Source organism: Chlorocebus sabaeus, chromosome 26 (assembly GCF_047675955.1).
Source record: "Chlorocebus sabaeus isolate Y175 chromosome 26, mChlSab1.0.hap1, whole genome shotgun sequence".
Taxonomy (NCBI): domain Eukaryota; kingdom Metazoa; phylum Chordata; class Mammalia; order Primates; family Cercopithecidae; genus Chlorocebus; species Chlorocebus sabaeus.
The window spans coordinates 25,526,370-25,554,103 of NC_132929.1; the positions used below are offsets into that span (position 1 = coordinate 25,526,370).

Consider the following 27,734-nt stretch of genomic DNA (forward strand, 5'->3'; position numbering starts at 1 on the left):
AATTGTTCAAGCTCTGTTGCGCCAACTTGGGTCCCAAGGGAACAGAGGCTCAAAGAATCTCCTCTAAGCCCAGATTCAAGGTAGGGAGGACTTTTAAATGATCCTCTTCTTAGCTGGACATGAGTGTCTTACCTTCACATCTGGATACTTTTGTTACTCAAAATGATGAGAGAGGAAAGGAGGGTGTGGAGATATCTTCATGAATCATTAGCAAGAAACTGAGCATTCAAATGACCCAGGTAAAATGTCACCACAGGGTTTAGCAGCTCTGTGGTAAGCTGAGAGAAAAGCCAGAGATAGCAGTGCATCAGGGGCTAGTCTAGAGAAATACAAACCAGTACAAGAGCCTAAAGAGCCAGGCCCTGCCCTCAAGAAAACACCCAATTCAGTTTCTTCTCTCTCTTTCTCCCTCTCCCTCCCTCCCTCTCTCTCCCTCCCTCCCTCCCTCCCTCCCTCTCTCTCTCTCTCTCTCTCTCTCTCTCTCAGAAAGGCAATTGCAAATACACAACAGACATCACTGACAAGAGCAGCTCACAGATTGGGTAAATGAGAAAAGGTCTTTAAGACCATCCTGTCCCAATTTCTCTGTCAATGGACGAGGACACCAAGGCCTGGAGAAGTCAGGTGGCATGCTCCAGCTCACAAAGCAGCACCATCACTGTGACAAGAAGCCAGGGCTCCTGGTCCCCATTCTGATAAGCTTTGCTTGTTCTCACACAAGATGTGAAGGAAATCTCACCATTCAAGAGTCAAATATAATCCACTTTTTTTCTTTGAGGGATTGCATTTTATTTTTCAGAGAGTCAGATTATCTCAAAAAAAAAAAAAAAAAAACATATAACTGGAAAACTCTTTTCTCCCTCCCACCATCCCTTCCTCCATTACTTTTTCCTCTCTCTTGCTTTATCTATCTTACTTTCTTCCTCCCTCTCTCTCTTTCTTTCTCTTTCTTTCCTTCATAGGTATATGCATCTGGAGGCAGAGGAGAGAGCCAAAGATAGCAGAGCTCAGTCAGGGAAACTCGATTTGCAATTGCCTATAACAGCTCAAAACTTGGACTGAGATTTTAAAAACACAAGATTATCAACTTAAATCTTGAATCTAGAAGAAAATAGTTTTTCTTTCCAAATAATTTGATAACATTTATGTAAAATTAAAATTTTATTATTCCCCAGTGCCCCCACCATCACTACTCACCTCTCATCACTTTTCATCTTCAGGTTCAAAATAATCCCTGGCACTTGTAACTGAATGATCTCGCAATGGGTGTGTGAGTTTACTTGGATCTCATGGGGCCAAAGTAAGCGGATAATATGTTTCTCTCACAATCATCCACACTATTTGTTTATAAACAGCCTTATTTAATTTAAACTGGATTTGCAAAATTGGACCATTTCTAATCTTTCCTATCCCTTACACGTAGGTCCAATTGTTTCATTTTATTATTGACTCTGATTCTAAGAATGAGTACATTTCCCTCAGCATGTAAAGGAGAGAAAAAAATATCCATGGACTAATGTAACAAAAATCTCCCCAATGAATTTCCCATAAAGAAGAGATAAAATATCAAGTACCAATAGTGCCAAAACATTTACTGAAAGTTCTCAAATCTTGCAAAAATATTACAAAAAGCGAGCAGACGTGGTGAAACTAATGACAAATTAGACATTGAAAACTAACATCTGGGTAAGTGTAGGCAGGCATGTAAGGGAAAGAGAACGTCCACAGGCAGTTGTTATGGTACACGACCGCATTTGACTCTTTTACACATATTATGTCACTTGATCCCATTTAGGAAAAATTATCCCAGACTTGGAAATTTAGATTTTAAAAAATTGTGGCCTATACATATCACATTAGCTCATTATCCATCAAGCTCACTCAAGTGTCACCTAACTCTCTTGGGAAATGTTACTTTGTCTGACCAAGAATTTAATAGGGACCAGATTAAGGACTCTGTAGAATTGGAAATTGACTTGTAGAAAACCATTAAGACATGATGCTTTATTTTTGCTTTCTGGTAGAGAAATGTACCCCCATGGTTATAATTTTATTTCCCTGTAGGACACTAACCAGTTTTATATCTTACTGGCAATTTCATTTTATCAAAGCTTTCCCCACTGACTACTTAAATTCCAGTTTTTTCATATTCTCTTCCAATTTTTCTGCTATACTGATGTCAAGTTAACTGGAACTTAACTCATCTGTTTATGAAATAATTATGTTTTTAATAATTTCAGAATTTGTGCTTTGACAACCATCAAACAACCACATGAGGTAGGTAGTATGTCCTCATTTGACAGAGGAAGAAACTGAGCCTCAGAGAAGGCACATTATCGTCCAGGTTTATAGAGATAAGAAGTGACAGAACTGAGGTTTTCACACAAATATGCCCAAATTACTTGACAGGAAAGACACTGATGATTCACATGGGGACTGAACATTTGAGCTGCAACATCTCCAAAAAAATCAACCTTACCCACATATGTTCACTACACATTTGAATTATAAACATGACAGCTGAGCATCAAAAGCAAGTAACTTTAAACGATCTAAACCTGACTTTTAAAATAATAATTAAAACATTATTTATTAATTTGTTTAGCTTCAACTCTGAAGCTTTAAAAATTGGAAATGTTGAAAATATTTGCCCATTGTGTGAAACTCCAATGCTTTGCTGATTCCATTAATGGTCTGGATGATGCTCAGCAAATTACTACTGAGGTTGTTAGAAAAGCCATTGAAAAGTATTTAGAATACTTAGTGGCAAGCCTCTGTGACATTTCATAAGCATGTCCTTACATGACACAGACTGAGAGCTTTTTGAATAAATTTGATTAAATTACCAGCCTACCCTGCTGCAAAGATGTTCACTCTCCTTTGTCTCTAGACTGGTAGAAAAATGAGAAATATAAACACACTTTTGTATTCTTCAGGCGTGAAAGCCATTTGTTGTCCTGGCTGAACAGACAGGTAGATATCAAGACTAAAGAGTGACACGCAACTCAGTCTGAAAGCACCATAGTACACACTTTAAATTTTAAAAGTATACCTCGGGAAAGGCTGATCTTACATATATGTGTTTATCTGTAAACACGCATGCTTTTCGGCTTGGATATATATACCTTTAAAATGCACCCTTTTATCTGCCTGAGGATCCATTCAATGTATATGCAGCTTTACAAGTTTTTCTCCATAAATAAGATTCTAAAGTTCAGGTCAATTGGTATCTAGATTGATTTAAAAAAGAAAAAAAAAATCTGTACTTGTAACAGTGAGTGTTTTGTCTACCAAATCACAAACTAGACAGTGACCCTCTGGCCTGGTTTTCCATAGCACACACTCCTGTTTAATGGGCATTGGCAGCTGTCTGCCGCAGATTTCAGTTAAGTGAGGCAATCTGCCTGCCCCACCTCTTGCCTCAAATCTCAAACTCTGGAGCCAGCAGAATTTCAGCTCCACCTGAAGTGAAAAGATAACTATGTGGTTTAAATTCATATTGACTCACAGTTTCACTGTTTTATCCTGGCTAAAGCTGCTCACTGTGTCTGTGGTTTTCTTACATAAATTTTCAATCCAGCTAGTGCTATTATAATGTGTCTTTTCCAGCCCTGATGTTGGGGGTTGATTTTTAGCTCGCATATTTTTTCCAGATGTGATAAGTTCTCCATAGCCCTCTTGGTGAGCAAAAGCATATCCAGACCTTCTTGAGCTTGACCTGCGGGTCCGAGGCCTTCGGCTACTTGGAGGCCTTGCCTTCTTCTGAGCCTTCTGCCACCGGCGGATCTGGAGACAAACAAGACCCAAAGTGAGCTGAGGCATCCAAATGATAGACTCCAGGCAGTGGCCCACTTTGTAAAGTGAAAGCCTTTTTTTAAGTAAAAACAACATTGCAAAAGGAAGTTTTAAATCTAAAAACTAAAAAATTTTCCACCCAAAAGATGACACTGGGGGCACTCGTGCATTTTTATTTCTATCGAGAAACTATTAAGTAATTAAGAAATACCAGGCAAATTGCATTACTGTCTCTCATATATCTTCAATGTACACAAGCATACTTTTGCATAGAAAGATTTTCTAACATGCACCGCCCAAAGTCAGCATAATAATTTATAATTTCATTCTCCCAAAACAGCCTTTTTCCTCTCTTTCAGGGATTCTCTGGATCTAACAGTCGTCAGTAACTGGACTAGAAGAAAATTGAGAAAATGAGTCAGAAATACTCAATTCTTGCAGTAGGTCAATGGATCATGAGACTTCCAGGGTTTCGATTTATTTTAGGTTTGCATGGCCTTTCTAAATGTTCCACATTTTCTGAGTAGGTTTCCTACAACTCTTTCATTTCCCTGTAAAGCTAAGGAGAAAAAGACCTGAGGTTTGTTGTAAGCGACCTTGTTCTCCGGTTTGGCAAATAACTTGGATTCTGACTTTGTGTCAGGAGAAAGCCATCAAGCAGAACATCACGATCGAACTTATAGGACAAACGAGCACAACCTTCCTTCCTTAACTCATCCACCATTTTCTGGGTTTATGTCAGAATGAGCTTGGAGAACAAAAGTTCACAACCGAACTTATAGGACCAACAAGCACAGCCTTCCTTCCTTAACTCATCCACCATTTTCTGGGTTTATGTCAGAATGAGCTTGGAGAACTGAAGAGAGGACAGATATGAGAAGGGACTCTGAATTCTTCCAGAAGGAATCTTTTTAGACTTTGGTCCCAAAATGTCAGAGACATGATGATGAAAAAAATGTCTATCTCTGTCTACCTCGGTCTCTCTCAGCATCACTGGCCTGGTCCCACTCACCACAGCAGCATGTTCCCCCTTCTCATGACATGGCTACGAATGTTTATCTTCCTTTCTTTCTCCTTTTCATGTTTTATCTGAGTCCTGATCTAAGTTGACATTGTCCTACTTACTTGTCTTCCCGTGAAATTCTGAAATATGTTCTGTTAATTCTCCAGTTAAGGAATTTCTATAACCTGTTCTTCCTACTTTCCTTCCAAGTTTACCAATCTACCCAGCATGCTGCTCTTCCCCTTCTTAATCTGTTCAGAAGGTAACATCTCACCCATGTTTCTGAATCTGCTACTGGATTTCTACAAAAATGTTAAGCCCCTTTGACTCACACCATGCTTGTCTCTTTTACTGTGCTTGTGCTTGCTCTCAAATCAGTATCTTTTTCTATAGCTTGCCTTTCCCTTGGAAAAATTGTCCAAAATGAGGCCTGTGAGCTTCTTTTTAAAACTCAGCTTTTTAAAATACCCAGTTTAACTTGTAATATATGACTCCCCATCCACATTTAGTATAGATGCCTCTCTTCGTTGGCACTAAGGACTAGTACATTCAAGATGCGGAAAGTCCCATCTATTCTGATGTGATCTAATACACCAGTAGGTGTTTGCTTGTGACAATTTCATTAGCCCATCTCTGAGCTTCCAATAAGACAGAAAAGCACACCATTTCAAGAGCCAAAAACCAGCCTTCAAGTATTCATCAGCACTGTGACATACCTGATCACTCAGGGTTGGGTATAAATTCATCTTCAAAAATCTGAATACCACCACTGGCAAAACCGAAGCCACTGTTGTTAAGAGAATTACCAGCCAGATACACTTCTGGGTCAGGGAATGTCGTGCATTACCTATTATTAAAGAAAACATGCACTGTGGTTATAAGTAGGACTGAATTATTAATTAACAGGTTCTTTGTTCCTACAAGATCTTTTTTTTTCTTTTCCTTTTTTTTTTTTTTTTTTTTTTGAGATGGAGTCTCTCTCTGTTCCCCAGGCTGGAGTGCAGTGACGCGATCTCGGCTCACTGCAAACTCCACCTCCTGGGTTCACACCATTCTCCTGCCTCAGCCTCCCAGGTAGCTGGGACTACAGGCACCCACCACCAAGCCCAGTAAATTTTTTTTTGTATTTTTAGTAGAGACAGGGTTTTACCATGTTAGCCAGGATGGTCTCGATCTCCTGACCTCATGATCCGCCCACCTCAGCCTCCCAAAGTGCTAGGACTACAGGTGTGAACCACTGCGCCTGGCCAAGATCTTTTTTGAAATGGTGGGATTTGGATCACCTAATGTCACCATGATGATAAGAAGGCAGAAGTGCTAAGATCACCCTCAGGAATTGCTTAGTGGCCTGATCACTTAGAGATTACCAGCCTGAACCAAGCATTCTCTCACCCAGGCTCAGTCTAATATCACTCATGGAGCACAGTTCTCTCTTCCAGCATCAAGATCTTGTGGTTACAAAGCAGCCATTATTTTTAAAAGGCACATTTACCCTTTACCCTTGTGGACTCTTAAATTAAAAATGTCATATCAAAACTACACAAAAAATCTTCCAGATGCAGATACAGTCTCAAATAATGATTGCACTGATTGACTTGTCATAAAAGGGGAGCTTTTTCTACTGCAGGACCAACCTTTTAAATTCCAGGCAATGGCCTGAGAAAACTCGCCTCAGAGGGACTTATTTCTTTATTGTTCATTTGGTTATGAGGTCCTCAAAGTTCCAAGATCAGGAAGGCTCCTGGGTTTGTGAAAAGAGCATTCCCTCACCGGGAGACTGTTGATGCAGCCATCCAACATGCTAGGGCAACAGGACAGTGAAACTCATTTCCAAGCCTGAAGTCAGTTTCCTTACTCTTTACTCACACCTCACATACCCCAATGTAGGCTTAAACAAGGCAATAAGGGTCAGTAAGGCAGGCAGACAAGCTCCATGGGGAGATGACAACCCTGCTTATATCACCAAAATAAACTTTTGTCCCTGTTCATTTTCTAGAGATTTGTCATCATCCCCCAATTATCCAGGTCCCCTATGCCAGTATTCAAATGTTACCACCATTCAAATGGGCTTTGGGTATGAGGGCTTGGCTACTGAATGGTATGTCTGCTTTTTCTGGCTTTAGAGAGAGGAATCTGCCTGCCCAAGAGCAGCTGATTCCAGTTGCCTTCAGCCATGGGCAGAAACAAACTTGACTCAATAAATTAAATGTCTCTTTGAGCTCCTTGAAGCTTGGTACCCTCAGGCGTGACTGGGAAAACAAGCTTCACTTTGAAACCACACTCCTGCTTGCTGCTAGCTACTAAGGAAAAAAAAATTTTTCCTGAAACCCCAATGTTGATCTAACTTTTAAAAAATTTCATTGGAGCTCAGTAATTAATTACTGAAATGGCATGTGCTTAGCTGGAAAGAGTGGTCCCTGCACAAATTACTTTCTCCAGTTAAGGCATTCTCATCTCATTATGCATCACAGTGCTCTCTTAGGACGGAAATCTTCCAGTCAATACACTGAACTTTTCGATTTGGCTAACCATCTTAAAAAAATAAAATAAAAATAGTTTTAGTGTCCTTGTTTCCCAATATGCTTATTCTTACTCATGACCAACATGTCTCTACATAGTTGGAATCTTTTGGTAAACAAAGTATTACCAGTACGTATTAAGTAAGAGTGGTGCAACTTAAAGATTTCTGTTTACATGTAGGAAAAGGCAAAAGGTGAAGAACAGTTTTAAGTGTATGCATGAATTTAAATTGAATTACAATTTCAGGTGCCTTTGCATCAATGTGGATTTATAACCTTACTAACCTTATAATCCTATTTCAGCCCTTGTGGTCTTATTTTGCTTTCTACATAAATTAGTCCAAGAATTTACTTCCTCAATTAGTGAATACAAATCTCACTCTTGCCTGATTAAGTTCAAGAATGTTGGTCACTGCGCATCTCTCTTTTCCCGTTTGTTTAGATGAACTTGGTTAGCAGTTTATTTCACACACACACTAGAGATTTCAAGACCTCTGAGAAAGCATATTAATATCCCTCTTTTATTAAGCTCAGTGGCCTTTGCTGGGAGTCCTTTTGAAATGTGGAGTGCAATGATAGTATACCCCATACATAGACTAGAGGTACACTCTTTGTAGAATAATAGAATTTTTTAAGGGATTTTAGAGGGTCCTTTGCTACTCATCTGATGTTCAAATCCTCTGCAATGTTCCCACCAGTAATCAAGCCACATTTGCATGAATAATAATAATCACCATCATCACAGTTAACATTTATTTAAAAAGTACTATGTACCAGGATATATGCTAAGTGCTTTATGTGTATTATTTCATTTAATCCTCATACATTTTCCATGAAAGTAGGCTTATTAATATCCTCAGTTTATAAGTGAAGACATTAATGCATAGTATAATGTTGTGAGCTGTATGTTTAGTCTTTTTCTCTGTTTTCTGGCATAGATTTAAAACTCCTTGAAATCCTCAAAGTGATATGTGTCTTTTTGTTTGTTAATGAGTTCACTGATGGCTGGAAGTCCCTAGGTAGCTTCAGGATTGGGGCTGGTCATTGAAAGACTAAGGTAGGAGTAGAGGGTTGGGACTTGCAGCCCCAGCCTCTAAGCTCCTGGAAGAGAAGAGGGACTGAAGGTTAAGCTGATTGCCAATGGCCAATGACTTTGTCAATCATGCCTATATAAAAAATGTCTCCATTACAGCCTTAAAGAACAGGGTTCAAACAGTTCCTAGGTAGCGAAACATGCAGAGGTTCCTGAAGGGCAGCATGCCTAGAAAGGGCATGGAAGGTCCACGCCCCTTCCCCCATACATTCTCTATGCATCTCTTTATCTGTATCCTTTGTAATATCCTTTATAATAAACCAGTAAATGTAAGTGTCTCCCTGAGTTCTTTGAGCCACTCTAGAAATTAATCAAACTCAAGGAGGGGGTTCAGGGGAACCACGATTTATAGCCAGCTGGTCAAAAGTAGAGGTAAAACATCCTGTGGCTTGCTACTAGCATTGGAAGTGCGGGGGCAGTCATACAGAACTTAGCCCTCAACTTGTAGGATCTGACACTACCTCCAAGTAGATATTGTTGGAATTGAATTGGAGAACATCCAGCTGGGGTTCTCTGCAGAAACACCTCATTGGTTGTTGGTGGGACGAAATCCCCACTTCTCAGTGACCAGAGGTCACAGAAGTCTTCTGTGTTGCTTGCTGAGTGAGAGTATAGGAGAAACTGAATTTGTTTATTCCTATATATTCTCATGTGGAAAAAAGAAACTTGTCCAAAGTCACACAGCTTGTTAAGTGGTAGAGCTGGCGCTTGAACCCTGTCTAACTACAACGCCTACTCCTCGTGCCACTTACAGATTAATGTCCAGGAATTTTTAGAAGGCTCTAAATTATACTTTGTTTCATTCTTATCTAAATGCAAATAAGTTTTATGGGTGAATTTTGGCAGATGTTGGTGATAACGTGGCATAAAAGGAGAGTCTAGTATTTCTTTTTCTTCTCTCTACCATATATGAGCATTTTACAGGTCTTCAGGTAGCCCTAATGTATGTGCTATGCCTCTCATTGGCAAGGAGACAGCCTACTACATGTAAACTGTTGAGACCCTGTAAGCTACTGTGAGTGATTCTTCTGCATCCAGTAGAGGCAGCAGAAACTGAGCTTTTAGAGCCACTTTTAAACTTGGAAGCCTTCAGATGCCTGGCTCAATCAATTTCTGGACAAAGGATCACTAATCATCCCCAACTCTACCTAACACAAAAAATAAATTATAAGACAAGTAAACAGCAGCACGACAAGTAAACATAACTCACTTACCAACAAATGGAAACTGGTTTGGGAAGATGCCAAAGATGCCATTACTGTGCATTGTAAATAAAATGGAGAAATAAATGGCAATGCTCCCCCAGATGAAGACATGATTAATGAAAGTCCAGTAACTGGTATCCAAGGCTATCTGTAAATAAAATCAAATGCAAAGGGGAGGTCTTTGAGGACTAAAAGAGCACCATTTATCTAGTGATGTTTCCCCAGAATGACCCTGTGGCAGGAAGGTTGCACCTGCCTAGTTGCCAAGTCAACCATGGGCATCCCCACTTTCTGAACACACACAGGGGACTGATCTGACTTCATATTTCTGGCAGAAAATTGACTTTACAACTTCTATATGCAAGCCATTATATCTGCCAAGGTTGAGTCAGAATCAGGAGGTGAGATGTTAAACATGTTAAACTTCTTTTAAGTGAGAAATATGAAAATACAATGGCTTATAATTTTTAAGTTACTTTCCAAATGCCTCTCGAAACTTTTCTACTGGAAAAAAATTCTTTCTGTAATGGGCAAGTGCAACATGTTATACTCGGTAAGTAAATGTTCACAATACCATTTTTACACATGCATGATCTTTTTTACACCAATATCCCAACTCATTTTGATGATCCTTTCTCTTCAATTACTCAACTTATAACAAAGAAAATTCTTCAGCCTTATTTTGGCATAAAATTCAGAAACTGGGATTCATGATGGCCTGGAACATGGTCATGAGCTCTTCTTCCTTCTAGTAACTTATTGCGGCGGCTCAGCTGAAAGAGTGGTCTGCTATTGGAGAATCAAGTAAATATGAACTGGTAAATACGAACACCTGAGTTCTTCAGAGAATAAAAAAGTAGGTTCTGGTATTATTTGCATCTCATAGGGCCCAAGTGATCCAGGTCCAAGTGAAGGTTTGCATTTCTAGTAGTTTGTTGCAAGACGAAAGATTTCTCATCTGTCTGAGGCGGCCCTACCTGCTTAGTAAATAAATCCCTCTCAGCATGCTGAGAGATACTTTCTCTTCCCACTTGTAATTTACTGTCCCTTAAAATGTGTCCCCATTAAAAAGATGCTGGCAGCCTTTGATGTGAACTACAGGGTTTATAAAAGTACAGCCTTTCCTCTCCTCAAGAGGTCTGAAAACAGCCCTGCCTCCCATGCCTCAGCAAAGACATGCCTGCTTTCCAGTTCATTTGGCTGCCAAGACATTTCACCAAAATCTCCAACTTTACCTTCCACCACCTGTTAGTTTAACATTCTCAAGAGACAACAATAGCCTGATCTGTGTGGGTAAGAGTAGGCGAAGAAAAATTACAACCTATTTAAAAGGATTCAGCTGAAAAAGCAAGACTAGGTGGCTCCTATTGAAGCAGAACTAATAGAAGAGACAGACAGGCATGATAACAACAAAATATAATAAGACCCCTTAAGAAGATGGAATTAGGTCACAGAAAAAAATCTGATAGAAAAACACACTATTTCTGAATTTAAAAATTCAACAGCAAAACTAAAGAATAATCAATGAATAGAACTAAATTAACATTCTGGACAAAACAATACAAATAATATCTCACAATAGAGAACAAAAACTTGGAGACATGGAAACCATTTGCAAAAAGATATGAGACATGAAGAGCAGATTCATAGATCTCAGATCTATGACCCCAATATACAAATAATGGCATTTTAGAAAGAGAAAAAGGAATCAATGGAAAAGTAACAATCAAAGAAATGACAGCAGAAAACGGCTCTGTGATAACAAATAGCATGGACTTTCAGATTGACAGGGTCCTTTAGATCCTATCCAAAGTAATGAAAGATTCTGGTGACATAATCTTTTATGCAGAGAAGGAAAAAGAATCAACCTAACATCAAACTGTCACACTGAAAAAGAAGGGTAAGTAAGATAAAAACATTGCCGAAACTGTTTAATTGAAGAAGCATAAGGAAAGGTTTAGAACAGGATAGTGAGACATTTGATGAAGGATAGAATTTCATATTATCTGTGGAATTCCATTCTGCCAATATGGAAAGATATATATATTTAAATAACTATGAAAATAAAGAGAAATCACTAGTAAAATCAGAATATAATAGTAAAACTTGTAAATTATTCATTAGAAATGGGATTTTTTGTTGTTGTTGAGATGGAGTCTCACTCCTGTCGCCAATGGCATGATCTCGGCTCACAGCAACCTCTGCCTCCTGGGTTCAAGTGATTTTCCTGCCTCAGCCTCCTGAGTAGCTGGGACTACAGGCAGGCGCCACCATGCCTGGCTAATTTTTTTGTATTTTTAGTAGAGACAGGGTTTCGCCATGTTGGCCAGACTGGTCTTGAACTCTTGACCTCAGGTAATCCGCCTACCTCAGCCTCATAAAGTGCTAGGATTACAGGCGTGAGCCACTGAGCCTGGCCAGAAATGGGATATTTTAAAACCATAATTAATGCATACAAGTATGAAAGAGTAAAAAAAAAAAAATTGAAAAGCAGAATTAAAAGTAATCATAAAATAATATAGCCTGATAAAATACAGGTTATTACAATAAAAATGAGTAGCTTAAACATTCTTATCAAGGAAGACTAATAGAATGAGATAAGAAATAAATGGAAATGAAGAAATTGGCCCAGATTGTGTATCAGGCAAATGTAAACTAAAAAAAAGCAAGAGAAGAAAACTAACATAAAAATACAAAACTTAAGAATCTTTTATTATGAAAAAAGATAAAAGCTACAAAGGAAAATAATCAGATACCATTTAATACAGATACAATAATGATCAGAAACCATTATGTGGCAAAGAATATAGCTTAAATTATATGAGGTAAAAATCTCTTTGAAACACAAGGAAAACTTAATAGGAATCATAATCACAATGGCAAACTTTAATACGCTTTTCTCAGCATTTGACAGACCTGATGGCAAAGGTGATGGCTCTTCTGGAAGTCTGTGGCCAACCTGTTGGCAGCCCGCCCGCAGTGTGATGACAACCAAACTGTAAGGTGTGATAACAGCGGCATTTTCAGGGAAGATACCTCATATGTTTTAACAAACCTCTTTTTTCGCTTAAATTTTTAAAGTGTCTGTCATTTGGAACTACTATCTTTTTGGGAAAGTATTATGGCAATATTTATGAAAATGTTAAATGTACACACACTCTGACCTAGTGGTGAAAACAGCAAAATACCATTCTTTATCCAGCAGATTGGTAAAAATTAGGAGTTCTAACCCCAGAAGTCTCATTTCTAGGAATTTATCTGACAGTATATAAAATATATGCACTAATAGATGCATTGTAGCATTGCTTCAATAGCAAAAAACATATAGAAACATCTTGTATGTTTATCAATAGATGGTAAATAATTATACATTCATATTATGAATTTATGTGCAGCTATTAAAACAATTAAGATAGATCTGAATGTGTTGATTGGGAAAGCTGACCAGAATATCTAGTTAAGCGAGAAAAGCATATTACAGAACAATATACATAATTTTTATCCCCTTTTGTTAAATATGTGTGTATGCATCGTCTCAAAGTACAGAAAAAGTATGGAAGGATTTAAGCTATGGTCATCATAGTAGTTAAAGAAGGGAAGGAAAGGAAGATGGTTCATTTTATTGTAAACACTTTTGTACTCTTTGGAATGTTTAAAAGAGCATTTTATAATTCAAATAAGTGAAAAATACTTTTTTAAAAAACAATAGAGACTACTTAAAGTTGGCCTGTAGCATCAGCAGGACATAAGATTTATGACTGTAATTACAGACCATGGAAATTTCATGGGGTTGTTACCACAATGAAAAGTCAAGCTTAAACAGTGAGGAAAGGATATTAATGCTGCTGTCAAAGTGAGCTTATTCACCAAATTCCTGTAAGTTATTATTCTATATATTAAAGACTACAGTTTTTGATTGAAGCCAAAATTGCCTAGCTTCCATGGTTACAAACATTTACATACTTGGGTCTAAGAACTGTATGGTAAAACAGACATTTTCAGGGTTTCCTAGAAATAAAAACAACTGATAATCTTTTCCAAATAATTAGACTAAAATGACAGAAACTGGGAGTCTATATGTTCCTCACGTTGAAACTTTGCCATTGAAAGAAACATCTATGTGCTTGTCACCTATTAACAGTTTGTCTCCCATGTTAGCCAAGGGTGATACTGGTATCCTAGGTGTTCCCACATGAATGAGAGAGGTGGGGACTGTGAATTCCCTGTACTGACTATGTGACTGGGGAGGCCACAGCTTCTACTTCTCTTTACAAAGAAGGGAGGTTCACATAGCTTTGAAGCTGGGCATCTGGAGTCAGAAGACCTCTGTTCAAATCCTGGCCTACCACTTTTTGTATGACTTGGAATATAACTTAACCTTCTTGCTAAGTCTATTTTCTCAAAGGTGGTAACAGTACTTACATTTCATAAGACCATAAAGATAATTAAATGAGATAATGGGATTATCCCAGTATCTGGCACAGTATCCAGTATTTCCTTTATGCTCAGTGTAAGGTTTGTTCTCATATTTCTTGAAAATTTTGTGTTTTAACCAGTCTCACTGTAGACTTTGTTCCAGATAACACTGGAATTAGACAGAACTGGGTTCTAGTACTGGCTCTGGGACTTACTGTGTGACCTCAGGCAAGTCATTTAACCTCTCTGAACTTTCTCTATAAAAGGGATTCATAATATTTACTGCGTAATGGCATCGTGAGTAGTAAGTATAATGCATGGTATCACTCATGGTGGTGATGATGATAGAGGTCTCTGACAGCTGCCATCAAGGACAGGCCTGCTTTGGTCATCTAGGTTAACACAGAGTTGAGGGATAGGTGGGCAACACAACCAAATGACCACTAAATTCAATGTGGGATACTGGATTGGATCCTAGAAGAGAAAAGAGTAATTAATGGAAAAACTAGAGAAATCTGAATCAAATCTGTAGCCCAGTTAATAATATTATACCAATGCTAATTTCATAGTTTTAACAAATGCACCATGGTGAGGTAAGATGTTAACATTAACATCAGAGAAAAGCTACATGAGGGTATGCAGGAACTGTCTTTGCAGTATCTGCAACTTTTCTATAAATTTAAAATTATTTAAATTATTAAATATTATTAAATATTAAATTATTTAAATTTAAAATTATTCCAAAATTAAAAATTGTTTTTAAGAAATTACTCCTGTTTGAACAAGATGCATTTGTTGTTATTTCCCAGGCAACAAAAGGTTATCCATGTTTTAATTATAAAATAATTCAAAGTAATACTCTAAATCAGTGACGGGCTGCTGAGAAGAGTAATTTGCACCCTTCAGCTGAAAATGATACAATCTATTTGAAAAGTCATGTGTCAACTGCCTTAAACTTCCTTATGTCTTCTAGCCCAGAATTCCCACCTTTAAGGAGATAACCTTAGAAAATAACTAGAGGATCATGCTGAGAATTATGTACTATATGAAACTTTGCCATTGTATAACTTGCCACAGTGAAATGTAGAAGCAATCTAACAGCAACATGGTTGAATAAATTATGGCACATTCATATGGTGGAACACTACAGCCATTAAAAGGAATATTTCAAAGAATATTTTATAAATAAGATAAATGCTTGTGACACAAAGTGAAAAAATAAGACATAAAATTTATATACATATAACCTGATTTCCATTTTTTTATGCTAACCCTGATTTGTGTTTATGTGTGAATTTTAATTTTTCTCTGCATGTTTATACTTTTCCTGAATTTCCTGCAATGTATTCCTTTTATAATGAGATTAAAAGGATTTTGTGTTTTTAGGGCAGAGGCACCACAGGTGCATGCATGGCCTAAGTTTCTGCTTGGCTGCAGGGGGTGTGGCGACCACAGCACATGCCACCTTCTGAGGCCATGCAGTACTTCACTCTCCCTGCACTGCCTTGCTTTTGAAGGCATCTAAAATCTCTCATTTTTTCCCACACCACATTTCACAGCTGGGTCATTCTGCTGAACTCAGCACAGGAGGACTCTCTCTCAGACTGGTTGGAAACTTTGGACACATTTGAAAACTGTCAACACAGTCTGTAAACACATCAGTTATAATGATTCTTTCCTAGGAACTTGACACACCCAGATGAACTCTCTTGTTATGACAGAAGAGAATTTCCTCTCAACATCTCCCTCATTTATTCAATACTCAAGAAATATCCATTGTGTGTCTGTCACACTAACAGGTGATGTGCTCAGCTCTGGGTATACAGTGATTAAAAAACATTTCCACTGCTTTCATGAAGGTTACGCTCTAGGAGGTAGAAAGACATTAAATGAGGGAATACACAACTAAATTTTTACTTACAAGGGGAGGTGACAACTACGAGATAAAATAATTGATTTCTATTCCACTAGAGAAAATAAAGCGGCCTTAGTTTAAATGGATTAAGAGAGGCCCCTCTGAAGAAACGACCTGTGAGGGAAGCTGAGGGAAGAATGTTCCAGGCAGGAAAGTGCAAACCCATAAGGCAAGCAAGAGACTCATGAATTCCAGGAGCAGAACAAAACCCAGTGTGGCTGGGGCGTTGTGAGTAATGGGATTGGAGGGACGGCTAGGACCACCATTGTCTTTGAGGAGATGGAAGGCAGAGAATAGATTTTGAAGAGACAAATAGCCATTAAGGTATGAAGCAAATGGATTTGGAAATCCTCTCGCAAAACATCCTGAATGAGGGGCCAATGGTTACTTTGAGCCTAAGTGTGAATCCCCTCTGAAAAAGCATGCATATCATTCTATATCATTCTTATAAAACTTGGATAATCAAGGGTGAGAAATTTCAAAAGTTTATCTTAAAAACTTCAAGCGACAAGAAGTCACTTGAAGCTTTTTAAATAAGCTTTTGAAATTCTGTAATTTTTTTGTGACTAAACAACGTTTTTAAAATATGAGAGTTTCTATGGGTTCTTAACTTGTGAGAAAGTAGAAATGTAATTCCAACATTCAACTGGAATAAGAACTGTATGATTTATGAGAAAAACAGTTTCTAAACATAAAGTTAATATAAAAACATGGCACTGGCACTACTGTAATAGCACGTAAAACAAATTATGGGCAAGCAAAAAGAAAAAAGAGAAAAAGATGCATGGGCATAACAGCAGGCTTTTTCTAAAATTAGAAAGATTAAGTTAACCAAAAATTGTAGGGTTAATTGTGAACACCAGTTTCTTACACACAAACACACACACACGCACGCATACATGCACACACACATACACACAAACAATTAATGCTTGTTACATGTCATACCTACAATGACTCTTCCAGGTAATTTATTATCCTTACTTATAAACAGATCATGTAAAGGACAGTATGAAGAATGATTTCTATTTGCTTTTTCTTCAGATAGTGGCCTTTTATTTCAGTTACTACCTTTCAAATAATCTCTTGGAGTACCAAGGAACAGGCCTGATCCAGAAGTGAATCAGCTATTACCACTAAAAAGATGTCCCTGTACACCCCCCCATGGTCCTCTCTATGGAAGGATAATCCAGAGAATCGGAAATGTACCCTCATGACAAAGAGAAGATCACCTAATTATTAGGTGTGCTCAGTAATCAAAAGACAACAAAATAAAACAGAGGTCACATAGCTTGCTGTACCTACTCAGAGCTACAGATTGTAATAGAGAAAAAGTTTTTCTAACTATGTGTGGTGATGCACACCTATAATGTCAGCTACTTGAGAGGCCAAGCTGAGGAATTGCTTATGCCCAAGAGTTCCAGACAAGCTTGGGCAACATAGCAAGACCTCCTCTCAAGAAATAAAAATAGAAGCTTTTGTGAACTCTAACTCATTATCTAATGGTTGACCACCATTCACATTAAAAAGGAAATAGAGACACAACTCAAGATGGAAGAAAGTCAATGGAGCCTCAAAAAATCATCCCCACCAGAAGAGCTCCTCTGAGTGTGAGATTCGGATATGCCACAGACATAGCATTGAACCTCTTGCATAACTCCATAGAAATGTATTGCCAAACCTTAGATCTCACTTTAAAGCCTGGCAGTTATTACGTCTTAAAGAAATCATGGGAAAGTTTCTCTTTCTGTTACTGGAATTCTTTTTCTTCAAATACAAGAAGGAAATAATAGTATAATCATTTCTCTTTACATACAACGCACAACCCAAATATGGGATACATTGTGAGGTTTCTACTAACATGGAGGTTATAGACACCTAATGTTAATTCTCCTCATCTGGTAATTGATGTTCAAGCTTCCTGTTTTCATCTCAAAATGTGTACTTAAAAAGAAAACCCCAGTATTAGGATTATTTCCCTCCAACAAGTAGACAAAATCAATCAACAATGAAATAGAATTTTTAAAGTTGTAAACCCATCATGTTAAGGTGCTTACACCAACAGCATTACCTGCACACTGACCACAATGACCAAAGATGTGGCCATAGTAACTGCAAAGGACTGGTAATCAGCAATATGTTGCCCATCTTCTCCAGCCACGTTGTAAAAGGCCCCATACGGGATGAAGAAAAGGGCTAATGAGGTGTAGATTCCATGTAACACGCAAATGAAAAATTTACGCTTGTTAAAAAGTAGATTCAGCTGTCCTGGTTCGTAGAGCTGGGGACAGTCCATGCTGTTCTGGTCACTCACATCCTGTAAACAGAGTGTAATTTCAGTGGAGAAGGATTAAAAAGAGTCAGAGAGGCCTTGTATTCCCTATCTTCAGAAATAGCAAATGCCTGTTTAAACATGTCCTAATATGCACTACTCACTGGGCCAGAACAGGACATTATCTTGTTTGTATTCCCACAATAAACCAGAAGATAATAAAATGATCTCTACTTTACAGAGAAGGAGCTTGAGTCTCCAAGAGAGATTCATGAGAGGTCACACAGCTCGTAAGTAGCAGGACCAGGGTTTGATTTGAGCCTAGCTATTTGGCTTCAAATTGAAGTTTCTTTCCTACACTCTCCTGCAGGCTGTCAGAAGCATTCATGCTCCCAGAATTCCAGCACATCATGGGAAGCCAATGGGCCCCAGAAGTTAATTGCCAAGGTAGTGAGTGGTAGTGACCAGGAGATGACAGCAGAGAGCTGTGGAGTCAGAACGGTCAAATCAGAGCTCATGACTTTGGAGGGAAGTGTGCAGGAAGAAGAGAGCAGAGAAAAGGGGAAACTGCATTTGGGATTCCAAGTGAGAAGGAGGCTGGGATGAGGATCCTACCCAGTGAGAATTTTAACAGCAGTTACCAGGTGTTCAGGACAAAGAAATAATATAGACAGAATGAGAAGGTTTGACACCAACCAGGTCCCAAGAGAAACTAAATGCTTCTCAAACCCAATGTGCACACAAATCATCTGGGAAACAGATTGTGATTCAATAGGGCTGAGGGCCCAAGACTGCATTTCCAGCCATCTTCAAAGTAATGCTGATAACCACAGTGAGCACCAGAGCCAAATGCCAAAAAACCACCAGGAACATCAGAGGACCACAGGTGGAGGAGAAGTGGCAAAGTGGAAGCAACACAGGTGGTGAACTATTGTGGGAGAAGAACACTCCCCTTCCTGTTTGTGGGATGGCCCAGGTCTCTCCAAACAGAGTCCCATGGAAAAACACTGGCATATTCTCTTTAGAAAGTCCTGTTTTGAGATGTTTTTGGATGCTTGTTCCCCTAGTTCAGTGACTGAGGGTTACGTGCGCAGGCTTTGAAACAAGACAGTCATGAGCTCAATCCCTGGTAGCGGGTTTAGCTGGTGTGTTATCTTAAACCTGTTACTTAATCCACCCGAGCCTTGGTTTCCTCATGCCCAGAAATGCAAACACCACCACCTCCCTCATGGAACTATCGCCATGATTAAACCAGTATGTAAAGTATTTAGTAGAGTTCTTGCCACATCACAAGTAATAAATATGCCAGATGCTTCTATAAATAATTAATAAAATAATGATAATAACAATAGCAATAATGTAGCAACCTCAAAGTTAAGAGGCCTGGTGCTAGGCTTAGCTGTGTCGCTTATTGGCTGTGTGGCTTTAGGGAAATGACCCTCCAAGGCTTGGTATCTGCCTTAAAAAATGAGCAGATCTGTTGACGATTGCTGAGGCCTGTCCGGCATAGCATTCCACAATCCTGTGATCTGTTTAAGGGCCGAGGTTGACAAAGCAGGAAAGGAGAGGAGCAGACACTCAACTTGATGGTAATAGGAGGCCTTATTATATATTTTTTTTTGAATTGCACAACCACCATCTTTTCCCAGAAACTGCTTTATTTTTATTATTTTATTCCGCATTCTGGGCAGCTACAAAGCTCCAAGAAAAGAAACACTTGTAAACATGGGCACTGAGAAATGAATGTGCTTAATCCTTTACATCTAAGGTCTGCAGAAGTTCATTACTTTTTGTATAATTCCACAAAATATGCCTTTCGCAAACTGCCCTTTTCACGTATGAGAAGAGAGACTACAACTGACTACAAAGCCAGCCGAATGGGAGACTGGAGTGAGCTCATAATGTGAAGATTTATATTTTGCAATAGACAGCTTTGGGCCAGAAAATGAAGCCTAGCAAACAGGTCTAACAACAGCCTGGAGAAAATCTGGTCTCCTTAAAAATACTTTTTTTAAAAAAACAAAAATCCTTTTTAAAAATAAGACACTCTAATTGTGCCACGGAAATTCCACTGGCTAGTCTTTCACTTCCCCACAGGCAGCCAGACTTCTTCCCCTTTCCAGGAAGTCCCTTCCAAGGCTCTGAGTATGCCAAGGATCTACCATTTTTGTGATTGATTCTCTCCTTTCTCCCCACTCAAGCACTTTGATGCTGGGACAAAAGAAATCCATGCTTTTTCTTTCCATGACTATGGGGCTTCTCGTCCTCCTCTCCCACTGGCAGACTGCTCTTCTGGTCTGTGGCTCCTTTCTGAGCTGTGTGTAACAAGGAAGTCTCACTGCAGATGTTAGCCCCCTGTGTTCCAACCTAGCTCCATGATATTCTATCCTTGCATGGTTCTTTATAAGCTCTCAGAGGCTAAGGCAGCATTTCCCCGTATGTGAACCACACACACTAGTTCTAAAACATATTAATTGATAGGTGCTATATGAAAGCAAAAAAAAGTAAAGTACAGTCATAGAAGTTTGGGAAATGCTGGGTTAAAATGAAGTTAAAGAGATTACTTTGTACAGGACTTCTACAGCCTTTAGAACAATATATGGGGTACGAATCTCTAAGAGGAGAGTAACCAACTTTTATCAAATAATGCTTTCGGGGAAGCTAGGGTTCAAGGGTGAGGAAGGCACAGTGGACCTGAAAGCATTTGTGATCCATACAAAAGCAACTAAAACAACTGCATTCCTAAGGCTTCTACTTAGAATTGTGTCTTCTACTTAGAACCCACAAAAAACCAAAAGGCATAAAAGAGAAACTAAGTTATAAAGATGGAAAAAACATACCTGGTCAAAAATCCCCATGGCTAAAACAGGCAGTGATGTGTAAACAATGTTAAAAAGGGTGATGAACCACTGGTCATAAACAGTCTGAAAAGAAATATAACATATAAATGAGAAAGACCATCCATAGTAGTGAGAATATTCACGTTTAAGTCGTGAAAATATTCACCTTTAGGTAAAATAACCAGGTTTTCTGAGGTAAGTGGGAGTTGACTTTTGGAATCAGACAAACATGAGTTCTCTCCTGGACCTGCCTCTTATCAGCTCTGCTGCCTTAATGGGATACTAGATCTCTCTAAATAGCAATTTCATTATCTCTAAAGTGGTGTATACCCTTCCTGCAGCATGGCAGTGAGGACAAAATAATACATGCAGTACCCCTAACATAGTACGAGACACGTATGAGCCCCCTGACCTTGTGGTGGGTTGCTATTTCATTCTCCAGGCTTTCAGTGGCTTGTAATGAGTCCAATTATCTGACCTAAGTGGTAAACAAAGGATTCACTAAAATCTTCAGAGATAAATATAGTAATGAGCCTGTTATTTCTATCCTGTTTTAAAATGGAGAGGTTTTTGCGGGGGAGTGGTTTAAAGTAAGATGGGCATGAAGCTACATGCTCACTATACTGGGCATAAACAAGCAAAACAATAAAAATATCCCCTCACACCTTTGTAGAGTAATTACACAAGAATTCCCTGCATGGGCCTCACTAAAAGTCAATGAGGCATGTGGAGCAGGCATATATCCCCATTTTGCCAATGAGTACACACAGATGTGGAAACAGAACCTTTCAGTTACAGAGCTTATTACGGACAAAAGCAAAAATTAAAATCCAGGTCTTCAACTGCTAATCAATGCCCCTTTTACCACTCCATCATTCATTCACTTATTCATTCATTCAATATTTACTGATAAACCACTATGTGCTAAGCATTAGGTTGTAGTCAATGATAATTCAGCATGATCAATCAAATAAAAATTCCTCACGAAATGTACATTCTAATGCAAAGGGAAGGGAAAGACAATAAACAAGATCAAATTTACAGAGAGCAGGAGGACTGTGTGAGTAAATTAGTTAGAAGGTAGTAAGTGCTAGAGAGGAAAGGGGATAGGGAATGTGGGAGAGCTGTAATTGTAATACAGGGACTGGAGAAAGTCTCACTGAGAAGTGAATTTGAGATAAAATCTGAAGGAAATGGGCCTAACATGCAGCTTTCTGAAACAGCTGGAAATGCTGGGACATCCAGCATTCCATACTGCAAGTAGGCCCCATGAAACAATCCTAAGGCAAGAAAGCATCCACTGCGCTCAGAGAACAGCAAGGTGGGCTGGTTGGGTAGAGCAGAGTGACTTGTAGGAAGAATAATGGATGTCAGGAGGTAAGAAGAACAATCCTATGTAACTAAACATGGCTTATTACCTAAGAGAAAGTAGAAGATATCAGAGGACTTTAAGCAAAAGAGCAACCTGGTCTTATTTACATTTTAACAGAGCAACCTGGTCTTATTTACATTTTAACAGGATCACTCTGGATGCTATGCCGAGAAGAAACTGAAGAGAAAGGTGGAAGTGGGAAAGCTTATGACTCAGAGTAACCGTTTCTAATAACGAATTTTAAGTTCTGTGCATAGTAACTCCCCTTTGTTACTCTCTGATTCCTCCATCTGGTCTAAACCTAGCTGTAAGGATTTAGAAAGAGGGACTATATCCAATAGCATGCTGATAAATGTTTAACAACAGACTAAAAACAAACAAACAAACAAACAAACAAAAATCCTTGATTTGTAGCGTTTGCCAATTTCCATGGTGTAAATATTCCTCCATGACTGATTTCAAGCAGTTATGCCACTGAATGTGGAGTTGAGACATATTCACCATTATACAGTATTTATACAACACAGACCCAATATAATCTCAAGAGCATAAATAGTAAAACAGGGGAAAATAATTAGGAAGGGATTCATTTTGAGTATATTAACTGTCTTTTGTTTTTAATATAACTTAAATTGTACATTTACATAATATAACTTTTAATAATGGCTGTATTTAACCACTGGCTCACAAAATTCCTAAGATTTAACAATCAGTTCTTGTGAATCAGTATGGGCCAGTTCCAAGATACCACAGCCTAGGTCCATGCCGGGAGCAAAGTGGTACAAGACAGCAGAAGCCACCTGAAAGATAATGCACTCAACGTGGCATGAGAGAACTTGCAGAAGGGCAGGGCAGTAGTCCACTAGTCACGCAACCATGAGAACAGACTGGAAAAGCTGGCTGGCACTCCCTGGAACCCCCCTGGGTATTTAGCAGAGGTATCTGAAAGAAGCCTGAATTTATCGTACATGATAGGGGGCACGTACCACAATAATTGATTCATACCAAACCTCCTGCTGAAGATAACGAAAAAAGTTGAGAAAAAACAAAAGCCTCTTCATCAAAGTATCAGTGAACTAACAAGACAGTGGGGAATGACTGGTCAAGATCAAAAAGGGAATTAGAACTTAATAACTATCTCAAGGCCTAGGATAATGCTATTCTTCTCCAGACTCTATATTTATTTCCTTATACCAGCTGTTGAGGATAGAATGAAGGCCTGATATTTTCTGGGTTAGCCAACTATCCTGCTATGACAGAGTCTGTGACTTCACTGCTGGGAGGCTGCCTTTGGGTCCTAGCCCAGAGTAGGAAGGGTTTCATCATGATCTCTACCCTTGATGGGCACTGAACCTTCTCCCTTCAGCCCAGGAAACTACTGAAGGCACAGCTCAGTCTGTGAATTGCCCCCTGTAGATAATCAACACTCCCAAGGTACATGGTTCAGAGCAGTGTGACCCTACAGGGTCCCAGCCCAGAGCAGCAGTTGTGACAGGGTGCCAGTATCCAATTCCTATCTATCCTCAAGAGTCTACCAAAACTGCAGCTCAGCCTCTGTATCTCCCTTCTGATGAGTGAATGTGTCCAACCCTACTTCTAGATACATATGTTCACAAATGTCTATCTTGGTGCAGCAGGATACACATAAAAATACTCATAGCAGCTACTGGTCGTAATAGTCCCCAAACATCAAGTATGGGATAAAGATATTATCACCTATCGATACAACAGAATACTGTAGAATAATGAAAAGCAAAGAATTATAACTATATCCAAAAACATAAATGAATAAAAACTACACATAATATTGAGCAAAAGAAGCCAGATACAAAGGCATAATTGCATTTAAATACAGTGCGAAAGTATGAAAATCTACTCCTATGTTGTTCTGGAACTCCTAATCATATAGTAAAATTATAAAACAGAAGAAACGTGACTGTAAGATGGCAGGGTAATGGTTACCTCTAGAGGATTGGAAAAGAGGTCTCAAGGAAAAACCGGGGAGCTCTTGAATGTTTGGAAATGTTATATTTATCGCAGTGGATCATGGTACATGGATGCTCATTTCATAACAATTTAAGCTGATATTTACATACTTTTTAATATATTTGTTAAACTTTGCAAATAATAAAAAAATTAAAAATTAAACATGTGACCTTATTTTATAGTTATAGCCCAGTGGGACTTCAGAAAGTAGGAAGATACCAAAAATCCTGATGCCCAGGCCACACCCCAGGCCAGTTAAATCAGTATCTCTGGGAGAAGGATCTAAGTTTTGGTCATTTTAAATTTTTCCCAGGTAATTCCAATGTGACACCAAGATTGGGAATTACACTCACTTTCTTTTTTTTTTTTTTTAAATCAGAGCAGCTGACACAAATCTTCAACCCGTTGATGATGGCATCTGACAGTTTCAGCTATTAAGAAGAGAGAAAGAATCTGAGAAATTATGGCATACTCAACTGTGGACAGCTGAGTCTGGCATAGCGTGCCCTCATCATCACAAACAGGTTCGCATTACAAGCTACACTTATTCGACCACTATCAGCATTTGTCAACTGGCACTCAGATTTGAAGCCTCATTTCACAACTGGAGCAAGAGAGGACAGGAAGGAAAAATCAGAATAAGGTTTCAATGAGTTTCTGCAAATTCTCAGAAATCAGTGTCACAATAACAAAAAGAAAAAAATAGCTGATATTTACTAAACATCTACTCTGTGCCATTTTAAGTGCTTTACATATAGCGTCTCATTAAATTTTAACAACCCCATGAGGTAGGTACTGTTAACAGTTCTCAGTTTATAAATGGGAAAACTGAGGGCTATCAAGGTTAGGAGATGGCTCAATGTCATACCTTAAATGCAAAGGTTTTCTCCAGGATGTGCTTATTTCACATTGCCTGCCTGTATCAAAATATCTCATGTACCTAATAAATACATACACCTACTATGTACCCACAATTTTTTAATTATATTTTTAAAAACCCAAAGGGGAAAAAAAGGTTTTCCAAGTGTAGTTCAGAACCTTTTAGGGGATCCATAATGTCAAAACTATTTTCAGAATAATACAAAAAGTTATGTATTTACCCTTTCACCCCATTCTCTCATGAGTGTATATGATATGTGACATCACAGCTGGCTGAATGCAGGTATATGAGAACCCAGGTGTTTTCTATTATGTTAACTAGTTTCACAAAAGTGTGAAACAATGGCATTCTTCCCATTAACTTGTTTTTGTTTCAGAAAATATAAGCATTTTTCTTAAAAATATGTTCCTTTTGTAAACGTGTCATGGGTTCACCATTTTTTAACAAATTAATAAAAGTGTTTAGATTTTTTTCTTCATTTTCATTCCTAAGATGATAAATATTGATAGTGGGGTCCTGAGATCACAAAGTTTGAGAACTGTCAGCCAAGCAAGTGTCAGAGCCAACTCCAAGCCTATGAACTTTAGTGCCCACAACATTGACCACTGCATGAAACCACCTCTCTCAATCAGTGGTGTCATTTGGAAAGTTTCCTTGGCCTGGCATGGTGGCTCATACCTGTAATCTCAACACTTTGGGGGGTCGAGCCTAGTGGATCACTTGAGCTCAGGAGTTCAAGACCAGCCTTGGCAACGTGGTGAAAACCTCTCTACCAAAAATACAAAAAATTGGCTGGTCGTGGTGGTGTGCACCTGTGGTCCTGGCTACTAGGGAGGCTGAGGCAGGAGAATCACTTGAACGTGGGAGGCAGAGGCTGCAGTGAGCCGAGATCACACCACTGCACTCTAGCCTGGGTGACAGAAGTGAAACCCTGTCTCCAAAAAAAAAAAAAAAGTTTTCTTGAAGGCTTTTTCCCTCACCTTGTCTAACATAATTGAAAGCATACAATAAACACAATTTTATATGCTGTTTTTTGGCATTTAAAACAGGGCTCCCCAACAGCCTATAACAGTCCATAGCCTGTCACCACCTGCGGCACAACAGGTGAGCGGCAGGCAAGCCAGCCTGAGCTCCACCTCCTATCAGATGAGCAGCTGCATAAGATTCTCATAGGATCACGAACCCTATTGTGAACTGTGCATGCCAGTTCTATGCCTGATGATCTGAGGTGGAACAGTCTCATCCCAAAACCATCCCCCGTCTGTGGAAAATTGTCTTCCATGAAACCATCCCCTGGTACCAAAAAGATTGGGGACCACTGATTTAAAATAACAACATTAGCATTGACCTGGCTTAAAACCCTCTAACAGCTTTCCATTTTACTTGGAATGAATCCAGACTCCCTATTCATCATGTCCTGAGAGCCCTTCCTGGTCCCCTGCCTGCCAGCCTCTTCAACTTCACCTCCCAACGTTCTCACCCTCCCTCACCTAGCTGAGGCTTCGCTGATGGGCTTTCTCCAACTTAATCGGCTCATTCCTGCCTCAGGACATTTGCATTGGCTTTGCCCTCTGCCTGGAACACTTTAATCCCAAGGTATTCATATGGAAGTTTCCTCTGAACACTTGGGTCACAGTTCCAGTGTCACCTCACCCTCTCAATGAGACCTTTTACATTACCAAGTTCTTTCTTAACAATTCTGATATTATCTTACTGATTTCTTTATTATCTGTCTTCATCCCACTAGAATATAATCTCCATGAAAACAGAAATTTACTCACAACTACAATTTTAATGCCCAGAGCAGGATCTAGCCATTGGTAGATACTCTACAAATATTTGTTGACCATAAGTGCTCTATAAATACTTGTTGAATTAATTATTTTACAACTTTTTAGTAAATGCTACATATTTAACTTTCTACTAGACATTTTCCCACATATGCACCATAGATTCAAACTCAATATATCAAGATGAGAGCTCATCCTCATACTACCTTAACCAGTTGCCCCTCCTGGGTTCCCTATACCAGTATCTGATACCATCACATCCACCCCAGCATCCAAATCAGAAATCTGAGATTTCTCCCTCTCTCCAACACACCATATCAAATCACTCCCCAAATACCTGACGGCTTGTGTTCCTGCCCAAGCTATGCTTCACTTCTGGAACTTTCCTCCTGTTGTCCCCTCTGCTGGGATGCCCATCCTCTTACTTCTCATCTGCTTCAATATGTTTGATCCTGGAAGGGTCAGCATGGGATGGGGGCGGGGGGGTGGGCAGGTCTTCCAGGAAGCCTTTCTGAGCCCTGGCCACTCCCTACCTCCGTGAGTGGCTTCCAGACCACTCATCGGTAGTTCCATGATGCCCCCATACCTCACTGCTTCTTAACTACTGACTTACAATTATTTATATGCTGGTTCCCAGCCCCGTCTCAC

General features: G+C 39.0%; 1 protein-coding gene across 3 annotated transcripts in view; it reads right to left on the bottom strand.

Annotated features, from left to right (window-relative positions):
* Positions 1-1,571: 1,571 nt before the first annotated feature.
* ATP8B4 (ATPase phospholipid transporting 8B4 (putative)) overlaps positions 1,572-27,734 on the bottom strand; it is a 257,660-nt gene continuing 231,497 nt past the window's right edge. For 2 of the 3 annotated variants that reach the window (XM_038009971.2, XM_073012166.1), the window contains 5 exons: positions 21,059-21,142; positions 18,018-18,263; positions 9,625-9,763; positions 5,515-5,645; positions 1,572-3,786 (listed from right to left, as the gene is read on the bottom strand). In XM_038009971.2, the coding sequence (XP_037865899.2) occupies positions 3,505-3,786; positions 5,515-5,645; positions 9,625-9,763; positions 18,018-18,263; positions 21,059-21,142 (882 nt within the window). In that variant the 3' untranslated portion in view covers positions 1,572-3,504. Of the gene's footprint in view, positions 3,787-5,514; positions 5,646-9,624; positions 9,764-18,017; positions 18,264-21,058; positions 21,143-27,734 lie in introns of those variants that run through there. The other variant, XM_073012167.1, reaches the window with a different exon arrangement.